Source organism: Mirounga leonina, unplaced genomic scaffold (genome assembly GCF_011800145.1).
Source record: "Mirounga leonina isolate KUSES-001 unplaced genomic scaffold, KU_Mleo_1.0 Mir_171, whole genome shotgun sequence".
Lineage (NCBI taxonomy): Eukaryota > Metazoa > Chordata > Mammalia > Carnivora > Phocidae > Mirounga > Mirounga leonina.
This window is the reverse complement of record NW_023270436.1, coordinates 5,531,673-5,555,686: the sequence shown is the minus strand read 5'-3', so window position 1 is coordinate 5,555,686 and position 24,014 is coordinate 5,531,673. Positions and strand designations below refer to the sequence as shown.

General features: G+C 60.5%; 1 protein-coding gene across 8 annotated transcripts in view; it reads right to left on the bottom strand.

The window, feature by feature from the left end:
- NCOR2 (nuclear receptor corepressor 2) overlaps window positions 1-24,014 on the bottom strand; it is a 212,453-nt gene that overhangs the window by 44,945 nt on the left and 143,494 nt on the right. For all 8 annotated transcript variants that reach the window (XM_035016825.1, XM_035016826.1, XM_035016829.1 and 5 more), the window contains 5 exons: window positions 23,298-23,419; window positions 21,823-21,995; window positions 19,733-19,795; window positions 7,547-7,689; window positions 251-398 (listed from right to left, as the gene is read on the bottom strand). In XM_035016825.1, coding sequence (XP_034872716.1) covers window positions 251-398; window positions 7,547-7,689; window positions 19,733-19,795; window positions 21,823-21,995; window positions 23,298-23,419 — 649 coding nt within the window. The remainder of the gene's footprint in view (window positions 1-250; window positions 399-7,546; window positions 7,690-19,732; window positions 19,796-21,822; window positions 21,996-23,297; window positions 23,420-24,014) is intronic.

Genomic DNA, 24,014 nt, shown 5'->3' with positions numbered 1-24,014 from the left:
CCAACATCATCACCATCATCATCATCATCACACCACCACCACCACCACCATCACCACCACCATCATCACCACCAACACCACTATCAACATCACCACCATCATCACCACCACAAACACCACCAGCCCCATCACCACCACCACCACCACCACCACCGTCACCACCATCACCATGCTCCCCCTCCAAGGCAGTCCAGGCCTCTTTGCAGAAGGACCCAGACATTTCTGGGACAGCTCAGTTCCTGCCCCTCACCTTCTGCCTCCTCCGCCATCTCCTCCTCATTCCCGCTTGCACCCGATGCTTCCATCTCCTCGTCCTCCACCACAGGCGGGAAGGCAGCCTCCTCACTGGCGGCAGCTGGGGCTTTCTTCTTCTTCCTCCGTGCATTCCTCTCCTTCTCCTAGGGCACAGGGACAGTGGCGGTCACAGCCTGGGCCGTCAGCCCGGGGACTCCCTGTGCCTGAGGCCTCATCACAGGTGTAATGGACAGCGATACCAGCCGAGTGGCCATGAGGCGACCTTCCCCCCTCATGCCCCACCGTAGCGGCCAAGCATGCCAGTGGTTATTTTTACCGAGGGCTTTATTCTTCCATCAAGTCCCAGATACACGTACGGCGCAGCCTGGCCTATCAGCTGCCCTGACATCCTTCTGGAACAGGTGAGGAAGGGCTGTCTCTGCCTAAAGGCCCCCGTGATTGCTCCAGCCTCTCTGCCTTTCCCAGCCAGAGCAGTGACCATACACCCCAGAGGACACCCTCCCAGGCAGAGTCACTACGTGTGGAGCAAGGGAATGAGTGAAGCTCCCTTGCATGTCCCCTGTGCCCCTCACTAAGCCCCGGGAGACAGGGCTGGTTTGGGAAGCTCATCGTCTCACTTCCTCAGTCTTTCCAGGGCACCTCCTGCGTGCCAGGACTGCCTCGGGGCTGAGGACACACAATGAATGAGGCAGACAAGGTCCCTACCCACAGAGGTCTTCCAGTCAGGGACACCAGCAAATAACACGTCACTTAAGAAGAAGAGACTCAAAGATGGGGGAATGAGCAAGCTGAAATCAGACAGGGTGGGGGCTAGATGGATGGGGAAGGCTTCTTGAAGGAGGTGACATCTGAGCCGAGTAGGGGCATTGAGAGAGAACTGGCCAGGCAAAGCCCTGGAGGACGGTGGTCCAGGTAGAGGGAACTGCAAGCAGAGACCCCCGAGGTGGGGCCCAGCTCAATGTGTGCAAGGAACAGAAAGAAGGTTCTCACTGCAGAGCCTTGCATGCCCCTCCACACGGCACCCTGGTCCCTGGAAGCCCGGCTCCTTTACTCACAGAGCCAGATGCCTACCCCCCAGGTCGGGAACAAGCTTCTCGCTCCTGGCTGGCAGCTCCTGGGTGGGGTGCCCCTAGGGGCCAGGCAGAGGTTCAGAGCACATGTGCTGGCTGACTTACTGACCAAAGGGGCAGCCTTGGGGACTTAAACACATAGTTGGTAGTTGGGGTACACATGGTGGCAGAGTGCTAGGGTCTCATGGTGACCAGGGACTCCCAGAGGCAGTGGACTGGTTCCTAAGAGGGGACGACCCACCCCGATGCAGCTGGAGTGACAGGAGGGTCCCAGCCTGAGCCCTTTGGGGTCTCTGAGGAAGGAAGCAGAACCTTCAACAATCTCAGACATGCCAACGGTCTCAATGAAGCCCCTCACACAGGGCTGAACATTATTCCCCCAGAATCCCTGTCCACCCAAACCTCAGAATGTGACCTTATTTGGAAATAAGCTCTTTGTAGATGAAATTAGTTAAGATGAGGTCATACTAGATTAGGGTGGACCCTGAGTCCAGTACGACTGGTGTCCTTATAAGAAGAGGGGAATTTGGACACAGAGGCACACAGGGGAGCAATGTGCCTATAAGCCAAAGAACGTCCAGCATGACCGACCACCCTCAGAAGCTAGAGGAGCAAGGCAGGCTTCTCCCCGGAACCTCCAGAGGGAGCAGGGTCCTATAGATACCTCAGTTTCAGACTTTTGTCTCCAGCATACATTTCTATTATTTTAAGTCACCTAGTTTGTGGTACTTTGTTACAGAAAACAGGAAACTAATGTATCTCCCCTCCACCAATCCCCCAGCCCCCTGGAAGAAAGCCACCCTACCCAAAACGCGGTACAGCCCACGCTCGGGGCAAATGCCCTGCCTGTCCCAGGTACCAGCAGCGTCTGCCCGCCCCGGGCCCTCACCATGGCTGGGCTGGGAACAGATCTCAGGGGGGTCCCCAAGCCCCAGCCCCAGCCTGGGAGAGGGATCACTTCCTGTCCTGCCTCCTTCCTGAGCAAATGGGGGTCCTCTGAGCGTAGCCGCTCAGAACATGGGGAGGAAAAGGAAAACGTCCGTTTGCCCGTTAGTCACGGTTTCCGTCACCAACAGGCCAGGGCCATAGCCCCACCCTGCCGAATGTCCCCTGGCCACTGTGGGAACGCCCAGCTCCGCCATCCACCCGCCTCCAGGGGCTGGCCCGGCCCTGCCCCAAACCCCGAGCTTCTCCCAGAGGCCCAGCTGTAGCCCACGGAGGCGCGAGAAAGTTGTGTGGCATGTGGGTTCTGTGGGTGCGGCTGAGGGTTCCCCCTTCTTCCCCAATCTATTTTTAGCAGACAGGGACTCACTCCTGTGCTCAGGCTGGGTGAGGCAGTCGAGTGGCTGCCCAGGGCAGGGGGGTGTTGGGTGGCAGTGGCGGGGGAGGGTTGGGTGGGGACTCCGCAACACTGGGAGCCTGGCAGGGAACAGGGGCTCCTGGGGGCCTGGCCAGGATGTGCATCTTCATGGGGACTCGAGTCCGGTCTGAAGGCCGCCAGACCCAGCAGCCCAGGACACCACAGGCCAAGCGGGGCAAGTATGACGTCAACACTTGAATACCAACACAAAGTCTGAGAGGCTGGGACTCACGAAGCGTCTGAGGAATTACACCAAATCCCTGCACACATGGCCCCATACCTCAGAATCAGGAGGCGTGTGTGGAACAGGAGATGCTGGTGACACTGGTATCATTACGGCAGCTGTTTACAAAGTACCTACTACGTGCCTGGCGTTTTCCTGGATTGAGTCAATGGCTACGCGCCACTGCCCTGCAAGCCAGAGTACGCTGCTCCCTGCTTCAGACCTTCCAGGGCCTCCCTGAAACCCTTGATATAAAACCCCAAGTCCTCCCCACTCCATACAGCCCTGCACGATCTACATCTGGATCCCCCCACCTCTCCGAAATGTTTGTCCACCTCTGCCCTCCTCAGTCATCCTGCTACAAACACACTGGCCTCCTTGTGCAAACATGCTGACAGTGCCCCAGCCACAGGGCCTTTGCACTGGTCGTTCCTCTGCCTGGACATCCTTTTAGACACTAGTGCGACTCACTTCCTCACCTCAATCAGGGCTTTGCTCAGACAGACATCACCTCCTCAGAGATGTCTTCCCTATTACCCTGTCAAAATCAGCTGATCCTTGCCCCCCTCCATCAATCACTCTCAACTATATCCCTCACCTTATCACCTGCAGACCACAATCAGGAATTATTTGTATGCTAATCTGTCTCTCAAACTAGAATCAGCCCCTTAGGAGCCCGCATCCTCGTTCTCTGCTATGCTCCCAGCCTACCTGAAACAGCGCCTGGCGCCTACAGAACAGATGCTCTGTAACTATTTCTTCACATGAATGAACTTGATAGACACAGACACTGGCTCAGAGAGGCAAAGACACTTTCCAGAGATCACACAGCTCACGAGTTAAGTAGCCCAGATCTGAATGCAGGTGAGGTTTAAGCACTTGGTTGCCCAGACCATGTCCCTCTGCCTGCCTATGCAGCCTCGGATGGAGGAGACAACAGAGGAAAACAAGGCAAGGCAGGGCCTGGGCTGAGACAGAGACGGAGAAACACGGAAGCTGAGCCCCAGGGCTTGGATTCACAGATGGGAGAAAAGGGTAACCTTCGGCCATAAGGAGGGGGAGGGAAAACCTCGGAGAAGTCACTAATGCCAAATGTTACATAACTCTGGGACATGCTCGCCTGCCCACCCGATCTTGCTTCCTGCTGACGTCGCCCCATGGCCACGCTCAGGCCAGGCCTGGTGTAAAGCGGGAGGGGACACCCACTGACCCTCTGCTTCCCCGGCTCCTTCCTGCACTGGATAAGGGTGACATGTCTTTCTGAGCTCCAGATGGGGCCTGGCCAATGGCCAGAGGTGGCTGCCCCTGCTTCAGAATTCATAAGGACCTAGCTTCCTCCTGGGGACTGGAGAGGGCCAGGGAGGGGTGAGAGGCAGAGGTCATGGAGTTTAGCAGCATCTTGTGAGGCCTGCCTGCATACTCCAGTGACGGGGAACTCACCCCTGCAGCTTGGGTGGCCCCTGTCAGGATGGATAGACCCAGGCTGAGCCCAGCTTCCCGTGATGGGTCCCTCTATCTGCTCACTGTGCTTCCTCCGTTGCTCCTTCAAGGTCAGCCGGGAACAAGAACCAGCCCCACACTCCCAAATTGCCTTTTCTCACCAATAAGTGGTCAGCAAGGTCCACCTGTCTGTAGGCCTCAGAACACGGCTTGCTGGCCCCATCTTCTGGTCCAATGCACTTGGTCCACGGCTCACCCAACAAGACCATGCTCTGCTGAGTCCTGTGTGAGCCTTGTCTAGTGGAGGACAGGTCCACGAAGGGACGCTCCTACAGACCCGGGTTCAAACCCCCTCCGTGGTTTCCTGGCCTCATCACCCACCAGTGCTCAGGGTCAGGCAACAAGGAGGGCAGCCTCCTCCATCAGCTTCAGCTATGCTCCTCTCAGACCAGCACAACCCATCTAGAGCCCAGCCCTGGCAGACGGCTTCCCGCCGTCCACTACAGGAATGCCCACAGCTCCTCCACCCCGCAGGGAAAGCCCACACACACTGCTGGCCTGGCACACAGCGGGTGCTCAAGAAAGGCTTGCTCAGTGCACAGCGAGGATAACACCCAGCACCCACTGAGTGCTGGCCCTGGGCTCGGCGCCGCCCCTTACAAAGGACTCCTCCACTCCTCACCACAACCCTGATGGTGGGTCCTAGTCTTCCCTTCACTTTACAGAGGACACCAAGGCCCAGAGTGGGGAGGCCGTGTGCCCGCGGGCACCTTTCGGCTGCTGGCTCTCTAGCTCAGAGCCCTGTTCTCCACCATCCTGGACTGCCTTTCAGATGAAAGACACTGACTGACTGACTCCATCCATCAATCCATCAACCAACCACTCAGCCAGTCTAGAGCAGCCCCACTCCATATACAACACGCACCCAGGGAGACGCGTGACCCCAGCCACCGGGCGTCGGCTGTAGCTCTCGGCTGTGGGGCGCTCACGTCGTGCCAGGCCGTTCCAAGCCCTTACATGCATCCACTAGGATGAGTGTCGTAACAGCCCTCCAAGGGGGACACTGGCATTGCCCCCACTGCATAGCTGGGAAACCTGAGCCCAGAGAGGACAAGCCGCTTGCCCACGGTCACACAGCTAGTAAGCGGCGAGATCTGGATTAGAATCCGGGTCTCTCGGCCCGAGTCCCTACAACGGCTACTCCCGCACACACCATTTGAGAGAGCGCCTCCCACACCCCTGAGAAGAAAAGGGGGTAAAACACTACCACCACCACCACCACCACCACCACCACCACTAGAGACAGCAGTCAGGGCGCTCCCTCTGGCAGGCACTCGGTTCCTCCAGGGCGGCCACTCACTGAGTCCTCACCGGAGTTCTCGGGCTAAGGGCCGTTATTCCCCCACTTTACAGATGAGGGAACGGAGGCCCGGTGGGACGAAACTGCCACCCAAGGTCTCACAGGTGCCACGTCATCAAGCTGGGACTTGACCTCACTTTCGCCCCTGAGTCCATGCTGCACCATCCACCTTGCTGGGGTCTCTGGTCCTCTAACCCACGCTCTCGAGTTCGGGGTCCCTGGTGGCACAGCAGGACAGTGCCATGAGGGAATCTGGGAGGGGAGGCCTGTAACCCAACAACCTGAGCTATGGCCGGGTTTGTGTGATGCTGGCTGGGGGAGGAGGAGGGGGGAGGGAGCAGGAAGACCTCCTCAGCAGCCACCCCCGACACCCCCCCCCAGTTAATCCCTAGCTGGTATACACAGAGGCTGCCTCCCTGCAAGCCCCTCCCAGCCACTGCTGCTCAGGGCTCAGCAATCCTCCTGCTCTAAGGGATTTCAACAGGCGTTAAAGACAGATGCTCTGTGCCCTCAGGCCTCCCTGAGTCTTCCTCCCTGCGGAAACCAGAGTCCTAGAAAATCTAGGAAAAAAAGGAGAGCTCCTGGGGTACGAGGGAGCACTGCCAGAAGCTCAAGGAGCACCAGGGACCATCTGAACAGCAGGGAGGGAAGGAGAAGGTGGTCTGGCCTCACCACATGTGACCGGGAATGGGGGACAGACAAGAGCTCAGCTGCAGACTGAGGGTCGGCCTCAGCCCTGCCGACAGGGGCACGACCCAGCATCAGCCGTGGAGGAAGCAGTTCTCTCCGCAGCTGGCCTCGAAAAGCCAGAAGCTGCTTACACACTCAATTCAGGAAGATCCCACCCAGGGCGGCCGGGGAGGTTGCCCGTAAAATCTGCACAGCGCTCAAGCACCATTCAAGTGGGGTGATTCTACCCCCCGCCTGCCTGCCACGCTGCGTGACCTCGGCAGTCTGGGCACCCCGGTGGGCTGCGTGGGGGGAGCCATTCAGCATTGCCCCTCAGGACAGGCTGCACGTACTTTATACCCGATCGGGGGGGGGAGGCGGGGGGGCCGGTGGCCAAGAGGGTCCTGGGGAGGACAGTTATGTGCCCCTTTCTTATACCTTCATATCTACAAGGAAATATGCAGCCTGGTGATCCAGAGCATGGGTCCCCGGGTCACACAGGTGTGGGTCAAACCCCCAGTCCGTTGTTTATGAGCCTGGCTGAGCCTCAGTTTCCCCGATCTGTAATGGTGACAGTGCATGGCATGTCACAAGCGTGTCCAAAAGGGCAGGAATCAGGGAGGGAGGGAGAGAGAGAGGTAGGGAAAGAAAGGGGGGGGGGAGAGGAGGAAGGGAAGAGGCTGCCCCTAAATGGTCCTCCCTTCACAGTATCAGCCGTGGAGGAAGCGGTTCTCTCCGTAGAGACCATTTACACGCTCGGCGAGGCGAGCTCCCTACCTGTCCTTCCCTCCCCGAGGCAGCCCTAAGACTGTGAGGTGAAGCAGGGTCGGGGAGACACTCACTTGGGGTTCATCGGCCCCGGGGCCGTCATTCCAGTGAGGACAGCCACAGTCCTCGGTGAGGCAGTGCCTGACCCGCCGTGCCCCTTCTCCACACGCCCAGAAGTGTCGGACCCAGGAGAGCAAAGGAGCTGAGGGGGGGCACCGGGAGGGCGAGACTGGCGCACGGGGCGTCCCCGTGCCCGGGGCGGGGATTTACGACACAGATCCACTCCTGCAGGCAGCCCTCGGGCACCGCTACGCACGAGCACACTGGTGGACGCCTGCCCGTGGGCACAGCCCCCACTCGAGGCCCTGGCAGGCGGGATGCGGGTTGGGGGTGGGGCTCACCATCTTCAGCTTGTGCTGCTGCAGGATTTCATCCAGGTTCTGCCTCTTCTTGTAGTTGAAGTAGAAGTTCTTACACTGAGACACGGTCTTGGAGCTGACCATCCGAGCGATGGCCGACCAGTTCCGGCCGTGTTCCAGAAGACCTGTGGAGGGAAGGGCGGCAGGTGAGGGGCGGCAGGGGGCCTGTGCCCACCGCCTGAGCCCCAGGCCGAAAGTGCTCTGAATCCAGGCACAAGGCTCCCTGCTCTGAAGGCAGACACGGTGGGCTGGGGGCGCCGGAGAGCTGGGGATGGGGCCTGGCCACCACCCCTCCCCGTCCAGGCTACATGGGCAGGGCCCAGGCTCCAAGAACCGAGGGGGGCAGGAAGCTGCTCGCCCTGGGTACGCCCCCGCCAAGGCCACCGTCGAGGAGCCTGGGGGCGCGGGGCTCAGACCCCGCCCAGGCTCCCACCTCTCCCACCTCCCCTGGCTGTGGTGGCCTGGCACTGACAGCCCCTCACAGCTGCAGATGAGGCCTCAGGCCTCGGGAGACAGGGCTGCTTTCCGGCCACACCGGGCCAGGGCCAGAGAAAAGGAAGGAACGTGTGAGCAGGGCAGGGAGGCTGGGGTCTGGGTGAGTGTGAGCTGGAGCCAGGAGCCTCTTGCCCCAGATTAACTGGGGTACCTCTGGAGCCCGAGGCCATCATGGGCTTGGGGCCCACAGGCTGATTCAGGGGCTGGCAGTAGACTTGCCCCCCCGACACAGCCCCCTCCCCCATCTCTGTGAGCTTCTCACAGCTTCACCGACTCCTGACAGGGGGAGAAATCCCTAGGAATTGGCAGACTCCACCCCAAACCCACCTAGGTTGGAGGAAGTTCTCTCCAGCCCCACAAACTCAGGCCAGAGCTGTACCCCCCGCCACTCCACACCCCATTCTAGTTTCAACACCATAAACAGCAGGCTCAGCAAAAACGCAGCGCCCTGCACGTAGGCGCCACACTTGGGAAGCCCGGCCCCAGGTCTCAGTCCATCTGCCCCCGGAGCTCCCGGCACACACGGGCACGCCACACACAGCACCATCTCTATGTACTCGGCATGCCCTGCGCGGCCAGGTCAGCCTGAGCGGGTAGGGCTGGCCCCTTCCCGGGGGCTGCCGGAGGGACAGACGGCAGGCTCCAGACCCCCAAGGGCCACGGGGCAGGACTGGGCCCCCCAAGGGCAGCCGGCATGAAGCCTGAGTCACACTGCTGGGAACACGGCAGCCTCTGAGCCCCGGAGCTAGACTTGTAACGGCTAACGAAAGATTGCCCATAACGAAGTTTGAGGCCATTTTCCTTGAATCAAATCAAGCTGCAAGCAGGGAGGCTATGACTGGGATTTTGCAGGGGTGCAGGACCCCGAGGGGCCAACAGTCTGTGTGTTGGCATTTTCTGTCATTCATTTGTTCATCCATCCATCCATCCATTCTAACATGTGCCCACGGCTCGCTATGTACCAGGCTCCCATGAAAATAAAACTGCAACAAGAACAACATCGACAAACCGCCACATCACATGGCTGAGGGACCTGGAGTTTGCAGAGCCCTTCAAAGACGTGGCTCTGTCTCGTGCTTGCTGCCGAGGTCGTGACTGTTCCCCCACCCCCGGGTGGGCAAAACAGGCTCAAGGGGCCACAGCCACTCCTGAGCTTATGGGGCTAGGCCAAAGGCAGAGTGGGAGCGGGGACCCAGGTTTTCGGCTCTCCTGGCTCTGGACCCCGCGGGGTGGAGGTGGTACCAGCCCCACAGACCACCTGCTCCCCTGTGGAGGCTGAGGGCCACGTGGCTCCACAGCGGGCTCCTCAGGGTTCCTCAAGGACAGACGCGGAGGGGAGGGCTGGGGCACGGGATCAAGTGTCACCCGGCCCCCTGACCTTTCCCTCCGCCTGCGCCAGCGGCAGCTGCCACTTCCACAGAACCTGGCGGAGGACGACGGGACGCGGGTTTATTTATATTTCCCCAGCCGGGGCCAAGAGAGCCCAGGCAAACACGTCGGGCCGGAACCCTGGGCGGGAGAGGGCGGGTCTCCCATCTGGGCCTGCTGGGGGGGGGTGGCGGGTGGCAACAGTGAGGGCCCAGGGGGTGGCCGGACCCCAGAGAGGTTGACATTTCCAAATTCGACACATAAATAAGGAGGTGGTTTGGAGGCTGGCTGGGGCTTTAGGTCCTAATTAACTCCACTTGGGGCAACGGCAACAGCAGGAGTTCATGAGGGTGACGGGGTCACCCAGCCCTTCCCCAAAGCGAGCGGGGGCTCAAGAAGGAGCCCTGGACAGGGTTGTCCAGAAGCCCTGCCTGGAAAGTGCTGTGTGGTATCAGCCACCCACTCTGTTCTCTGGGCCCCGGTTTCCCAACGGCTACGTGAGAGGCTGGGTGAGTGTCCTCATATCGCTGGCCAGGGCCCCCTTCTGGTTCCTGTTCCCCAGGTTGAGAGCGCCGGGCACAGGGACAAGCACTTCAGACCTCACCGAGCCTTGCAGACCACCTAAACTAGACCCAGCTGAAAGCCCCCCAGTGCCCATCCAGCTAGAGAGAGCACCTCTGAGCATGCACCAACCAAGACCCCCCGGGCCTGCCCCAAGCAGGTCCTGCCCTCCCTCCCCAAGAGCCCCAGACTGACAGCCAGAAAGGTGGGGGAAGGGGCCCCAGGGGAAAGGGTGGGGATGAGGTCCCATGGGTGCAGAACTCCCGAGTCCCCTGCCTGCTGGCCACAGTCAGGTCCCTGTCACCAGTACCCAAAGCAACCCCAAGCCCCTCCTGGGGCCTCACTCACATCCTCTCATCTGCGTCTCCCCCTCGGCCAAGTTTTCCGGAAACATACGGCTTGGAGGATGCTCCAGGGAGTGGAGCTGGGAGCAGCGGGCTGGGAGGCAGGAGGCTGGGCGGCCGCGGTGCGGGCTCCGCGAGGCTTGTGGCTGGAGCAGGCTTGTGGCTGGCGTCTGCTCCGGCTCAGCTCTGCCTCACATCCTTCTGTCCAACGGCGGCGGCGGCGGCGGGAGGGAGGGAGGGAGGGGAGGGGAGGGGAGGGGAGGGGAGGGAGGGCAGGCAGGCGGGCGGAGGCTGGCTCGGAGAAGGCGGGGAAGCAGCTCCGCACCGCCCGCCCCGGTGGCCCAGGGCTCCTACCACCCGCTCCCCCCACGCTGCTAGTCCTGACACCGTCCCCCCCGCAGCTGCGGGCGTGCGAGGTGCCCTTCGCCGATGGGGGCGGGCGGCGGGAACTTGTCAGTTGTGTGCTCGTGCCCCGTGCCAGGCGTCGCCAGGGTGCACCGTGTCCGAGGCTCCTCCGGGCACAAGTGCACCCTGAGCAGACGCTCAGCAAGGGGTGCTGGCCGGGAGCCCCCAGTCCCCGGACGCCCCTGCGGGGCGGACTCCAAAGAGCCAAGCCTGACGGGGCAGCAGTGCCCCGAGCAGCCTCGCTGCGAGGCTGCGCGCCTGGGCTGGATCTTCCTGCTGCCTGGCCCAGCGAGACGCGTCGTCAGGGCTGAATGTGACCTCCAGACGGAGGCTCTCGGGAGCGGGCGGGCGGGGGAGCGTGGCAGAAGCCCAGGTTCAGAAGGGGCGGGCCAACTTGGCACTGGCCTCCCCCTCCCTCTCTCCCCATCCGTGGCGGCGGCGGCGTCAGCAGCAGCGGTAAGAACAGATGAGGGTTCAGAAAAACAGAGCTTCTCCACCCCAGCAGACGGGGAGCAAACAGCCTCTTCCGCTGCCATTCCCCGCGGTGCCAGTTCCACCTGCGGTCTGCCCCCCACCCGGCGTGATGCTGCCAGGCCCTCCGTGGGACACTCTGGAGGTCTGGGACCACAGGAAAGGGGCCGTGCACGCCTTCCAGCACCCACTGGTCTACGGATGGGCGGGCCTGGCTTCACATTCCAGAAGGAAGCTCAGGATTTGAGGAGCCTCTTCCGAGTGCAAATGAGACCTCCAACCACTGAGGGCCGGGGGAAGGGTTTGGAGTCCCCAAACGGTTCTCTGCTGCCCTGCTGCCCGAGGGTCTCGGGACGACAGCTGCGTCTTTCCTCCCTCTCCGAGATACCCCTGACAACCAGAGCAGCCTGCACCCGTAGAAACACCTGCCAGAGATGTCAGAGGCAGCTCCTGGGAGTTTGAAAGTTAACGGGGTTGAACTTTGGAGCCAGATCCAGGTCATGACCGATTTCTCCAACTCCAGGGTCACTGACCTGCTTGTCCCTTTAGCCCTCAGCCTTTATGTCCTGCCCACGGAAACCCAAGGAACAACAGGCATCCCGGACGTACCTGTGCACCCACCCCTCATCCTGGGATCCCAACCATGTCAGGGATCTAGGACTTTCTGCCTGCGTCCCTCAATCCTACCCTGCAGGGAGGTCCAAGTGAGCTTTTAGAATGCCCATCTCCCAGTGACGACCCGTGCCTCTCCGAGTAAAATCCAAAGGCTTCGGTGTGGCGCGTGAAGCCCTGCAGAACCAGCCCCACCCACCTGGCCAGCCCGCTCCCTACTTCTCCCCTTGCTCACCCACTCCAGCCACTGGGACCTTTTATGCCCAGCCCCTGAGTGTGACCCAGGACTACCTGTTTCCTCCACCTGCATGGCTTTTTCACAAATCTGCCTCTGTCCTCCTTCAGCTCAAGTGATACCTCCTCAGAGTCCTTGACCAGCTTCTCTAAAGCCATCCCCCGTAGCCACCCTGCCATCCTTGCCCTCAGAAGTTAGCCCCTTTGCTCCACTGCTCACTGACTGTCATGTCTCTGCACCCGTAACTGCCGGACACACGGAAGGCACCTGGCAAATGAACAAAGTTCTGGACTCCCCGTGTGTCTGGGTCTGGGGGCCCCCCGGGTCTCCCATGGCACCTGTGCCTCCTCCCTGCGGCTCCCAGGAAGGAGCTCCTGAGAGGGGGGCTGAATATCCCAGCAGGGTGCCCTGGACCCTCACCAGATGAGGCCGGTGGCAATGCCCACCTCTCACACCCAGGGACTTGTCCACAAGCGTCCCACTCCTGTGCCCAGATGGCAGTGTCTCCCAATGTCCCCTGTGGTCTGGATTCCCCGACCCCACTTCTAATTTCTAAGGAAAGAGTTTCGTTCTGAAGAATCAGGAGGCAGGAACTAGGAAGTGAAATTGACCAAGACAGGAAGTCAAGCCAGGAGGTCTGAGTCACATACTCGGAGCCCCGAAGCAGACAAAGGAGCAGTGGGTGGCCGCAGGGGTGGCAGTGGGAAGGGCGCCTCAACAGCGTGGCCTGGGGGGCTCAGCCTGGCCGCTGACTGCTCTGGCCACCGTCAGAGGAAGCTTCCCGTGCACCGTGCGGGGGCCTGTGACAAACTGCTCTTGCGGGAGCAGTGACTCAGCCCCCACAGAGGCCTCTGTCCCTGTCCTGTCCCTGGCCCGGCTCCCTCTCGAGGCCCCTGCCACAGCCAGCTGCCCCCCCAGAGTCTATGAACCCGCACCAACAGCCACCCCCCGGCCCACCATCGGTGAGGTCACGTAATAAACAGGGCAGTGAGGGCCCTGGTAGCACCCAGGGGGGCACACCACCATCCTTCTGCGCCCCGGGGAACACACAGCCGCTCTCTCTGCAAACCAGCACCCCCTCCCAGGAAACGCAGTGGCTCCCCGACCCCAGCCAACCCCTTCCAACCCTGAGGCGTCCTGTTCCCTCCATGAAAAGCACAGGCCGCCTGCAAGAGGGGCACATCCTCACCCCTCCTGCCCGCTGCCATTTTCCAAAAGAAACTCCAGTTTGTGAAACAAAATTTTCTGCCCAAAACACTGTCGAAGGAGAGGGGGAAAAATCCAGCAGGCTTAGTCCTGAGTCACGGCACTTCCTTCTTTCAGAAACCCCAAGCCCCGGGTGGGCTGGACACGGACTCAGCCATTCAGCTGGCAACCCTGTTGGGCACCGACTCTGTGTCAGAGCTTCCAACACTCTGGCCAGTCCTGAAATCCCGTCAGGATCCTGGCTAGACAACTTTGTGCCTGAACTTTGACTTACCTTTTTCTTTCCATTTATGCTTTTGAAAATAAGCCCTAGTTTCAGCAGCGAGAGCCACAAATCATCCACAGGATGTCAAATAGCCACCTCTCCCCCCAACACACGCTCCAGAAGACACTCAAGATGAAAAGAAGTCACCTGTGTGTGACCTAATGTCGCCTGGCCCACCACGCTGGGAAAAGGCCACGTGACACGCTCAGCGCCAGGTTTTCCTACAGAGCAGAGCGCGCGCTCCCGGGGCGGAGCGGCTCCGGTACCCGCTGCGCACATGCTGCCTCATCACTCAGCCCTCCGGACCTCGGCTCTCTCGTCTGCAAAGCGCAAGTGCGTGTGTCCCCGTGCGTGCACACGTGTACGTCCACACACGTGGAACACTCGCTGGTACGGTAACGCGTGCAAAGTGCTCAAACCGGGGAGCACCTGCCACGTGAAAACGCGCATCAGCACTGCTGTGTGAGCTGCCAGGCGCCGTCCCCGAGGAGTCAGCAGCTTGAACGCGGACGAGCGCATTTTTCTCCTGGGAACGAAGTGAGCTGGTGCGTGCCTCACTGTATCTTCAAGGGGGCTGACAAGGAGCAACAGGGGGGCCCGAGCCCGCCCCGGAGTCTGGTCGCCCCCTCCACCCCGAGGTCGTGCAGAAACCCGACTTTCTCCTCCTTCCGAACATCACACGCCAGAAGCACCCGGGTTGGGAGGCAACACGCCCAAGATGTGACTCCCCCATCGCAGCCCAAGAGCGGCAGTGGCTCCCCACCTGCGTTGGCCCTGGGGAGCCGCACTGTCCCTTCGAACGGCCCTGATGCCGCCGCCGCCCCCCTACATCAGCCTCCCTCAGGCACCCACTGAGGGCTGGCCCTGTCCCCTTCTGGGCCCTCACTGACCCCTGCACCGCGTGCCCGGTCCCGGCAGAGCCCACAGGCTGCTCCTCGTCTGCGGTCCCTGCAGCATGGGCGGCAGGAGGCTTTGGCAACCGACACGTACGTGGGGAGGGCCTGCTTTTCCAAGCTCCGTGGCTGGGGGCTCACACCTCCTCTCCCTGAACCTTAGCCTCTTCATCCGTAAAAACTAATTAAACCAGCCAGTGTTCACAACAAGCACTTTGGAGGTGCAAAGCCATTAGTGGTTTCTAAGTGGTGGGGGCTGGGGGTGAGGGGGGCGAGTGCTGCAAGCCCAGGGTTACTGAGAGAGAGTTCTGGGGTTGGCCTCAGCTCCACCCTGCCCGGGAGGCTTGCCCGGGGCCACCTCCACTCTGGGCGGCTCACCTTGCCTCTCTGCCCTCACCAGGCGGGCCACCTGAAGCCAGGGAGGGGCTGGCAGCATGGAGCTAGGCCGGCGCCTGTTCCTGGCCCAGAATGGTGTGAGCAGGGGCTTCCCCACCCCCTCCACAGCTGGCACCCTGCCCACCAGAGACGAGATGCTGGGGACCAAGAGGAGCTGCCAGCAGAGCCCCGGGCCTCCCGCAGAGCTGGGTCAAGACTCTGAGCCAGGCCAGGCTGACCTTTCCCAGGGGAACCAGAGCCTCACATCCCAGCCCAGCGCCTGGCCTGCCCCTCCTGCCCAGCATGGCGCGGAGCCTGAGGGCGGGCAGCCAGCTCCCCGGAGCTGCCGGGTTCCTGGGGAGGCTGCTTCTTGCACATGCTCAGTCCCTCCTTGGTGTGCGCCCCGGGGCAGGCAGCCCTGACTCCATGCACCCGAGAAGAGAAAGTGCCCACCTGCCCACCCAGAACCCTGCAGCTTTGTGTCCCCTGCCCCACCCCCTCCCCATGCTCTGAGAATAACAGCCAAACTCCATCCCACAGCTGGTAAGGCCAGGATCCCAACAGCCTCTCCATCCCTTGCCTCTCTCCCCCTCACTCTGTGTTTCAACATCTTCTTACTTGACCACACTGCCATGCCATAAGGCCTTTGCACATGCTGTTCCTGCTGCTGGGATGCTCTTCCCTCCCTCATTATTTGATTTTTAAAAAATATTTTTATTTATTTATTCATTTACTTAGCAAAAGAGCTTGCGAGCAAGCGCACACACGAGCAGGAGGAGGGGCAGAGGGAGAGGGAGAGAGAGAATCTTAAGCAGACTCTGTGCTGAGTGCAGAGCCCAACGTGGGACTCGATCCCACGACCCTGAGATCAGGACCTGAGCTGAAATCAAGAGTCGGACACTTAACCGAATGAGCCCCCCAGGTGCCCGGTGCCCCTCCTTATCTGATTAATAGTAACCAAGCCATGGACTAACTCATTCAAACCTCACAGCAGCCCCATTCCCACTCTGTAACCAGAGTGTCTGGTTCAAACCCCAGCTCCACCAATTAAGAGCTGTGTGACCCGGGACAGCTCACGTAACCTCTCTGAGCTCTGGTTTCCAAATCTGAATAAAGGAACTAAGAACAGCACCTGCCTCGCACCCAGGAATACTGAGAAGTACCATGCAGTGTTACTTACTATTGTTTGTGCTCTGGGTGCCAGCCCAAGGGCTCCTACCTCGGGGGAACCCTCTCTGGCCTTGTGGAACCTCCTCCAAGTGTCGTTTTACACCTGCGTAGCAGGTCACTCACCTCCAGCCCACTTCCCCAACATGTGCACAAGGAGCCAGGGCTTGAACTCAGCACGAAGGGCTCCAGAGTCGCTGTATTAAACTGTGGGCCTACCACTTCTGAGCGCCTACTGTATACTAAGAACTGTACATTTATGGCTCATGCCCCCCTTACGATGCCCCCGGGAGATGGCGTTTCAGCCACATGCCAGAGTAGGAGCGAAATGAGGCCAAGACAGGGACGGGGCAGGCCAGGGTCACACGGCTGAGGGATGAGTGAGAGTTACAAATGGTGACGGGGCCCTCAATATGCCTGATACATTGCTGCCCTAAGCTCTTCTGGGTTTTGTTTCGTTTTTCACAGAACCGTGTTCCCTCCAAATTTCATGTCCACCTGCCACCTCTAAAGGTGACCTTATTGGGAAAAAGACTCTTTACAGACATGAGATCACTCTGGATGAGGGTGGGTCCTTATAAGAAGAGGGAAATCTGGACAAAGACACACAGAGGGAAGACAGCCACGTGAAGACGGAGGCAGGGATGGGAGCCATGTGCCCACAAGCCAAGGAACGCCAGGGACCGAGGCAGCCACCAGAGGCTGGACAGGCAAGACAGGTTTCCTCCCTAGAGTCAGAGGGAACGTGGTTCTGCCCACACCCTGACTTCGGACCTCTGGCTTCCAGAGCTGGGAGAGAGCGCCCTGCTGTTCTTTCTAAGGCCCCCTCTGTTTGTGCCTTGTTAGGGAAACTCACACAGTGGGCGATATTCTAATTCCCACCAGACCGATGAGGAAACAGAGGCACAAAGAGGTTGACAGACTTGCCTGAGGTCACAGAGCTTTTAAAAGGCCTGGTTTCTCTCTGGGGATGGCTGGGGGGGGTGTCCTCTGCAGCTCAACCTTCCAGGCCAGGCTGCTGGAAGTCTTCTGGGATGCTCCAGGTAGGCTCAGCACCCCCAAGACCCTGGGGACAGCTGGCTGCCCACGGGAGGGACCAGGCCGCCTCATCTCTGGGTACCCCTGCCCTGCACAGGGTGCAGCACTGGGTCGATGGGGAGGCTGGGTAGCAAGAGGAGCGCATGCCATCTGCCTGAGGCATAGCTGCTTGAGTGCCTTCCTGGGTTGCTGAGGGCTGGACAGGGGGCTCCACGACATTCCCAGCCTCCCCACCCCTGCCCATGCCAGAGAGCAGTCGCTGGGGCTGCCAGCACCTGCCTGCCCGCCCCGCCCCCTCCCGCCGCCTGGAACACACAGCCATTAGCAGCCACCCTGAGCAGTAATTGTCCAGATTGCTGTAATTCACGGCAGACGAGCACGCTGGCGCTCATCGCATTATTACAAATGTCACTGAGCAGGGCCTTGGCGTGCACAGTCCCCAGGGGGTTCTCGCACTGCCGTCTCTGTGGGCAGGACCCAGGATGAGCTCACTGCCGCTGTGAGGACCCAACCTTGAGACAGTGGGGCACACTCCCGTCTCGGCTGGTGAGTCATCCCGGCCGACCTCCCATTCCCCAGATCTGCCCTTCCCAGAGGGAGAGAGGACAGCCGCAACTTGGCCAACTCCCGGTTCCCAGGCAACAGGGAGGGAGCCAGGGATGGAGCCGCCATGACAACAGAAGACACTCGGGGGGGGGGGGGCAGTGAGGGGCATGGGAGCACCGGTTGGCCGTCCTGGGACATGCGCATGGAGCCCCTCGCCGCCCCAGTGGGTGGGGTGGGGTGGGGTGGGGGGTGCCGGGCGGTATCGCTGCCAACAGCTGAGATGCAGGGGTCTCATGCGTGGTTAAAAAAACGTGCAATCCTCCACAAATGTCCCGGCGGCTCTGTTCACGATAGCCCCAAGGTGGAAACAAGCCCCATGACCGTGGGCCAACGGACGAATGAATGCATCAGCAGGACGGGGGCGGGGGGGGGTCCCTCCACACCGTGCAACAGAGCTCAGCCATAAAAAGGAACAAAGCCCACACACTACAACGTGGAGGAACTTCGGAAACGTGAGGCCGAGGGAGAGAAGCCAGACACAGAAGAGCACGTACTGCAGGATTCCATTCATGTAAATGGCAAATCCACAGACGGAACGGAGATGAGTGGATGCCAGGGGCTGGCAGGCCTTGGGGGCTGGGTGTGACCACTTGTGGGCACCGGGGTTCCGTCTGGGGTGATAAAATGTTCTGGAACCAGGAAGAGGTGAAGGTTGCACAACACTGAAAATACTTAATGCCACCGAACTGTACACTTTTAAATAGTAAACAGTAAGTTTTATGCTATGCGTGTTTTGCCGAAATTACATAACAGAGAGGAAAAAGCTCACACGCGCTCAGGGAAGCCTCCTTTGCACCCAGTAGTGCAATCCATCCTGGAACCACACGGTGGACAGAGGACAAAGGAAAGCAACAGTGCAGCCCCCTGTGCCCCGCAGCTAGAGACAATGCCTAGGCCCCCACGTACTGCACTGCTCTGCTGAAAACCTCTCATCTTCCAGGGTCTCGCTCCAGGGCGGGGAGTTCGGCAGGGGGGCCTGGGGCCTCGGGAGGGCGGGAGGAGCCTGCTCAGGTCTGGGGCTGCTCCTAGGTGGTTTCTGAAACACCAGGGCAGAGCACTCAGGTCACACAGCAGCCCCTTCCCAGGGTGGAGGGGGGGGGGCCTGGAGGCCGCCCTGTCCTCACACTCGCCTGCCCCCGTGCACCCGGGGCCTTCACAAAAAAGGCCATTTGTTCCCTCTGTGGGTCACGACCTGGAGCTCTGGGCACAAGAAGCTGCACGTCAGCGGTGGGGCCCTGTGGGGCCAGGGGGACGAGAGCTGGAGGCCCCGCTAGTCACTTCCTCCTCTGTGAGACAGGATGGAAACAAGAGCCCCTCTGGGAGCTGGAATCAGAGTAAATGAGAGCAGGCAGGTAAACAGGATTCAGGCGCCGCCCGGCCTCAGCCTCCCTGTCAGTGTTGGGCACGGGCGAGGGAGGAGTCGGCCCAGAGACAAGAGGAACCCACGTGGCTGCAGCCCCGACAGCGCAGGACCCATCCTCAGGGCCCTCGATGCTTGTGATCTCCGGTTCCTCACGGCCAACGCGGATGCCCCTCCCACTTCACGGAACGGGAAACTGAGGCACAGAGACAGGTCACTGAGCCAGGAAGGGAAGGACCCTGCTGTTCCGGCTCCAGTGAACACAGAGCTGGCTTCTGGAGGCGGATGTGAGGTCAGCACTACCTCACATGGCCTCCAGCCGCCTCCAGGGACATGACACAACCGAGGGGGGGACACAGCTTGACTCTGTGACCCCACCGCAGTGGCTGCCGGCAAGCTCTGTGCCTCCCCTCCCAGACGCCCAGGTGTGCTATCGCCAGGATCTACGGGGCCGCAGCCTGCTGACCCCGGAGGCGACAGAAGCTGTCCACTGACCCGTGTCCACAGCATGAGCTGCACGGTTTCGGAGCTGTGCCTTGATGTCCCCCTGGGGACACACTGTGGAGCCTGACAACGCAGCCACTGAAGGGCAAAACTGAGACTCCAAGGAAAAGTGACCAATCTGAGAACGCCCGAAAGCAGAGCCTGCCCCTCCAGACGGCACCAGAGCACCTGGTTCAGGCCTGATGTGCCTCAACCTCCCCAGCACACGAGCTTCAGGACCTGGATGCCAATCGAGATGGGTCAGAGCCCCCAGAGACCCTCACCTTTCTTGGCTGTCTCCATCTCTTCTTCAGTCCAGCGAGAACTCTCATTCATCTCCATCGAAGCTAAAAAGGAAGACGGGGTGCATGGACAGCAGTCCGAGGGGCAGTCCAGCCTCCACACAACCCGCTGGGATGGGGGTGGTGTAATCAGCCCAGTTCACGGGCAGGGACACTGAGGTGGTCCAGGGCCTGGACTGTGAGAACGATCTCTGCATGCACTTGGTTGGGGAGAGGGTGACCTACCTGAAAGCATGGTGACCGCATGAAGGTCGGGAACAAGGGATGTGAGCTTTGGATGGGCAGGGACCTCATCTGAGCGTGGACTTGTCAGTATGAGTGATTCTTTGCTGTTAAATCCCTGGTTTTAACCCACTAGATGCCAGTAGTCCCCACTCAAACTGTGACAATCAAAAATGGTTTCAGACATGGCCAACTGTCCGCTGGGGCTTATAAGGTCCCTCATTGAGAATGCTACAGGGTGATTGCTATATTCTCCCCCAACTCCCCCTGGTCAGGATGAAGCTTTAGAAAGGGGGACATGGCTCCCCTTGACATCACACAGAGTTGGCCAGGCCTCTGCTGTGGCACGGTTTTTGGGTCTCTCCTCCAAGGTCCCCTAGATATGAGCCCAGGTCTTGCCCTGCAAATTGCTTAAGACCTCATGAAGAGGGCAGACATGAGGGACCGGCTTCATGGACTCAGTGCCTGGAACAGCACCAGGCCCGGAGTATGTGCTGGCAGAGGCCAGCTGACCAGTGGAGGGAAGTTCCAGCAGGAGGGAAATGAGAAGGAACAGCTCAAGCCGAGAGAGGGGAGATGGCCCCCACCCTCCCCCCAGGGCAGCCTCCCCCTGAGAAGGAAGAGCTCAAGCCGAGAGAGGGGAGATGGCCCCCACCCTCCCCCTAGGGCAGTCTCCCCCGAGAAGGAACAGCTCAAGCCGAGAGAGGGGGGAAAGCCCCCACTCCCTGCTGCCACAGCCTGCCAATCTGTGAGACCTCACGAACTTCCCCCTTCCTTCCCAAGGGATCCTCAGAGAGAAGCTATGAAGTCTGAGCTCAGGGTGGGGGTGCTGGAATAGCCCGCTGGAGGGCCCGGGGTGGTGTTTTACACCCAGCAGACTAGCCCCGACATCAGCCTGGGGCCCAAGAGGAGTTTCCCAGAAGTTAGGTCCACCACTGCATAGGCCTCTAGGCGCCAAGGGGCAGCCAGCGAGAGCCTACAGGATTCACATGAAATTTGTGGCCAACGGGGCTGGGCTTGAATCCCGGTTAACTCCCCGACTATGGAGGCAACATCTTTTCTCTAAACCTCAAACAGCCCATCTATGAAATGGGTACAAATTATCTCCCACAGGAAGAAGGGACAGGTGTCTGGCACGGACCCTGGGTGTGGGATAGGGGGCACCTGTGAGAACGAAACATCACCTCCAGCAACTCCCACCCTGGGAAGGTACTCTGGTGGCTGGGGCCTCAGCCTGAGCACTCAAGGTCCGGGAGGGGGGCTCCCACAGAGGTGGGAAGGTGGGGCCCCCCAACAGCCAAACTGGTACAGATGACAGACACACGTTGGCTGCCCCCCTGTGGCTGAACTTGAGAACTGCTACTCAATCCATCTCTTCCCCCCACCACCCCCCACAACCTGAGGTGGAGGGGGATGAGGCTCAGAGCACCTGGGGGTGGATGTCCGCTGAGCAGGAGAAACTGAGGCCCCACAGAAGGGAAGCACGAACCCAGAAGCCTACTGGGGCTGGGGGCAGGGTGGGGGGGCAGGTAGAGTCTGTGCCCAGGTCCTTCTAAAAAGGGGTGGTGGCTACTCAGCGCCAACCACTACCTGGCGGAAACGGGGGCCAAGCACGGCCAGATCTTCTGATTAAAGAACAGAACCCCAACTGGCAATCGGGATTTTTACGTGAACCCTCCCAGTTCCGGGACGCCAGGGCTGACAGCCACTGAGCCCTTCCCACACCCCAGCAAGCACTGTGTAGATGAGGACGCACAGAGAGGTTTAGGAGCTCGCCCCAGGCCACCCAGTGAGTCCGGAAGCTAAAGCGGGGATTCAGAAGCCACCGTCCTCCCCGGCCCGAAACTCACCCAGCTCAGCGCTCTGCTGCGGGGTGACAGCCTCCTCACTGTTGGCCTCATTGGCCATCGAGCGGGTGATGCGGCCTTTGCGTCTTCCCTGGCTGTTGGCAGTTTTGCGGCCTTTGGAGGCCACTGCCTCCTTCTCATCGTTGTCCTCCCCAGAGGTGTCGTCCGTCTTCTCCCTGAAGGCCAGAGAGAGAGACAGGGATGGCTTCGCCTGCGTCAGGAAAGCAGACAGCCGCTGCAAGAGACCTGCTTTTCTTTAGCTCGAGGAGTGCTGGCTGCCAGGGGGTTTGTACCAGTCAGAGGCTGGGAGTCAGGGAAAGCTCGGGGTAAGGGCTGGTGGGCCGCAATCCGCAAGCCTTCTCCATGCACCAGACGAGGGGCCGCGGCGACCGGCTCTCCGCAGTGCCCCTGTATTTGTGCAAACCTCAGCTTTATATTCTCCGAAGGAGGGCTGGGGTCCGGTAGGAAACGGGAGAGCTACACACAGGCCGTCTGCAAGACCATCTCACACACCCAACAGGGAGCTGCTCTCTGCTACCCGTCCGCAAGACTACCGCACTAAGTGCATGGGGTGCAGGCCACCTCACTCCCCAAAGCACAGAGGCTCAGCGGGGCTCTAGAAACGGCACTTGCTTTGCTGCCAGTTATTACCAAGGGCCACTGTGCCTTGCAGTACACAAAAAAGGGAAGTCTCCTGCCGGGCTTCTGCAGCTGAGCCAGGTGTGTGGGGGTGCATGTGACCTCCATACCCAGGGCTGGGGCTTTCTCAGAAGCCGACTCAGGAGGGTTGACTGTGGGGCCGCTTGGATTTACTGCCCCTGCCTCCCATTCATCTTCCCGAAGGCCCTGCCTGGACGTCTGGGGGACAGGGGGTAACGAAGCCAGATGTTCTCCGTAGCCACATTCCTGAGCCTCTTCCAGGTACCTGGCACGAAGCCGTGCCCGCCCCCCCTCCGGCGTGAATCTCCAGCTGGCTGTGCTCGGCACCCGCCCCTGGCAGGCACGGGAGGCTGTGCCTTGATCTGCAAGAGCTCACGCTGACAGCGATAAATCTAAAGGTGAGGGCAGGGCCCGCCTGCATACCTAGTCCTTCCGCCAGCTTCTCTGATCCCCCTTCCCCCGCCTGGCATCTCGGGAGACTTGGCGGAGGAGGGGGAGGAGATGAGGAGGCAAAGAGCTCCAAAGTCATTGCCTAGATTTATTAGCTCAGGAGTAGAGCTCAAATGAGCTATCAGTCTCTGAGGTCTCCAGAGGGTTTGAGGAGGAAAGGGCGGGCGGGAGGAGAGGGGAGGGGGCCGGGCAGGCTTCCGGAAGGGGGGGCTGTCAGGTTCAGACGGAGCCGAAAATGCCTCCCTTCCCGGCAGGCAATCGGTAGGTGCCAAACCGCTGTCCTCACAGCCTCAAGCGGAGTCGGGAGCAGCTCCGCACCACCTGGGGGGGCGAGGCCGGGCCCCAGCTGGGCGGCCCGGCGGCCTTACTTGCTCAGTTCCTCCTTGTCGTTCTCCACGTCCGGCTTCTCCTCCTCCTTCTCGGCCTCCTTGTCCTTCTCCTTCTCCTCCTTCTCCTCCTGGTTGCTCCGGGGCATCTGCTGTTGCTGCTGCTGGAGGGGGGAGGGGGCGGGGAGGAGGAAAACAGTGAGACAGGTGAGTCTCCGCACCTGGGCTGAGCAAGCCCCAGCCACAGCCTGGGGTCCTGTAGCCCACGGGGTCTGGGGAGGCAGGAGTCCCAGGCAAGGTGTAGAAATCGGAAGCCTGGACTCCACTCCTGCGTCCTCCGTTTGGTGGCTGTGTGACCTCAGATGAGGATCTTAACCTCTCTGTGCTGATTCTGCCCCTTGAAAGCAGGGCTTTTCAGCATGCCTACACCTCAGCCCGGGGCCAGGAGGCGGAAATGAGAGCACCCTCACAGAACTGGAGTCTGGCGTGGGTGTTAAAGCGGGACTGACACCATCAACAGCACGGGGAGGGCCGCCGGTCGGCCTCTGGCCAGAGCAGACTGAGCACCAGGGAACCTGGGGACACATCCCTGACCAAGCTCAGGCCACCTCTCAGCCTGTCACCACATCTGCAGAATGGGTGGGCGGGAGGGGTGTCCTGGGCCCCGGGCCCATTTGAAGGTGCTTGCTGCCATGTCGAGGACCCACTCTTGCAACAGCTGGCTTGCTCTCCTCGCATCAAGGGGAAGCGAACCTCCAC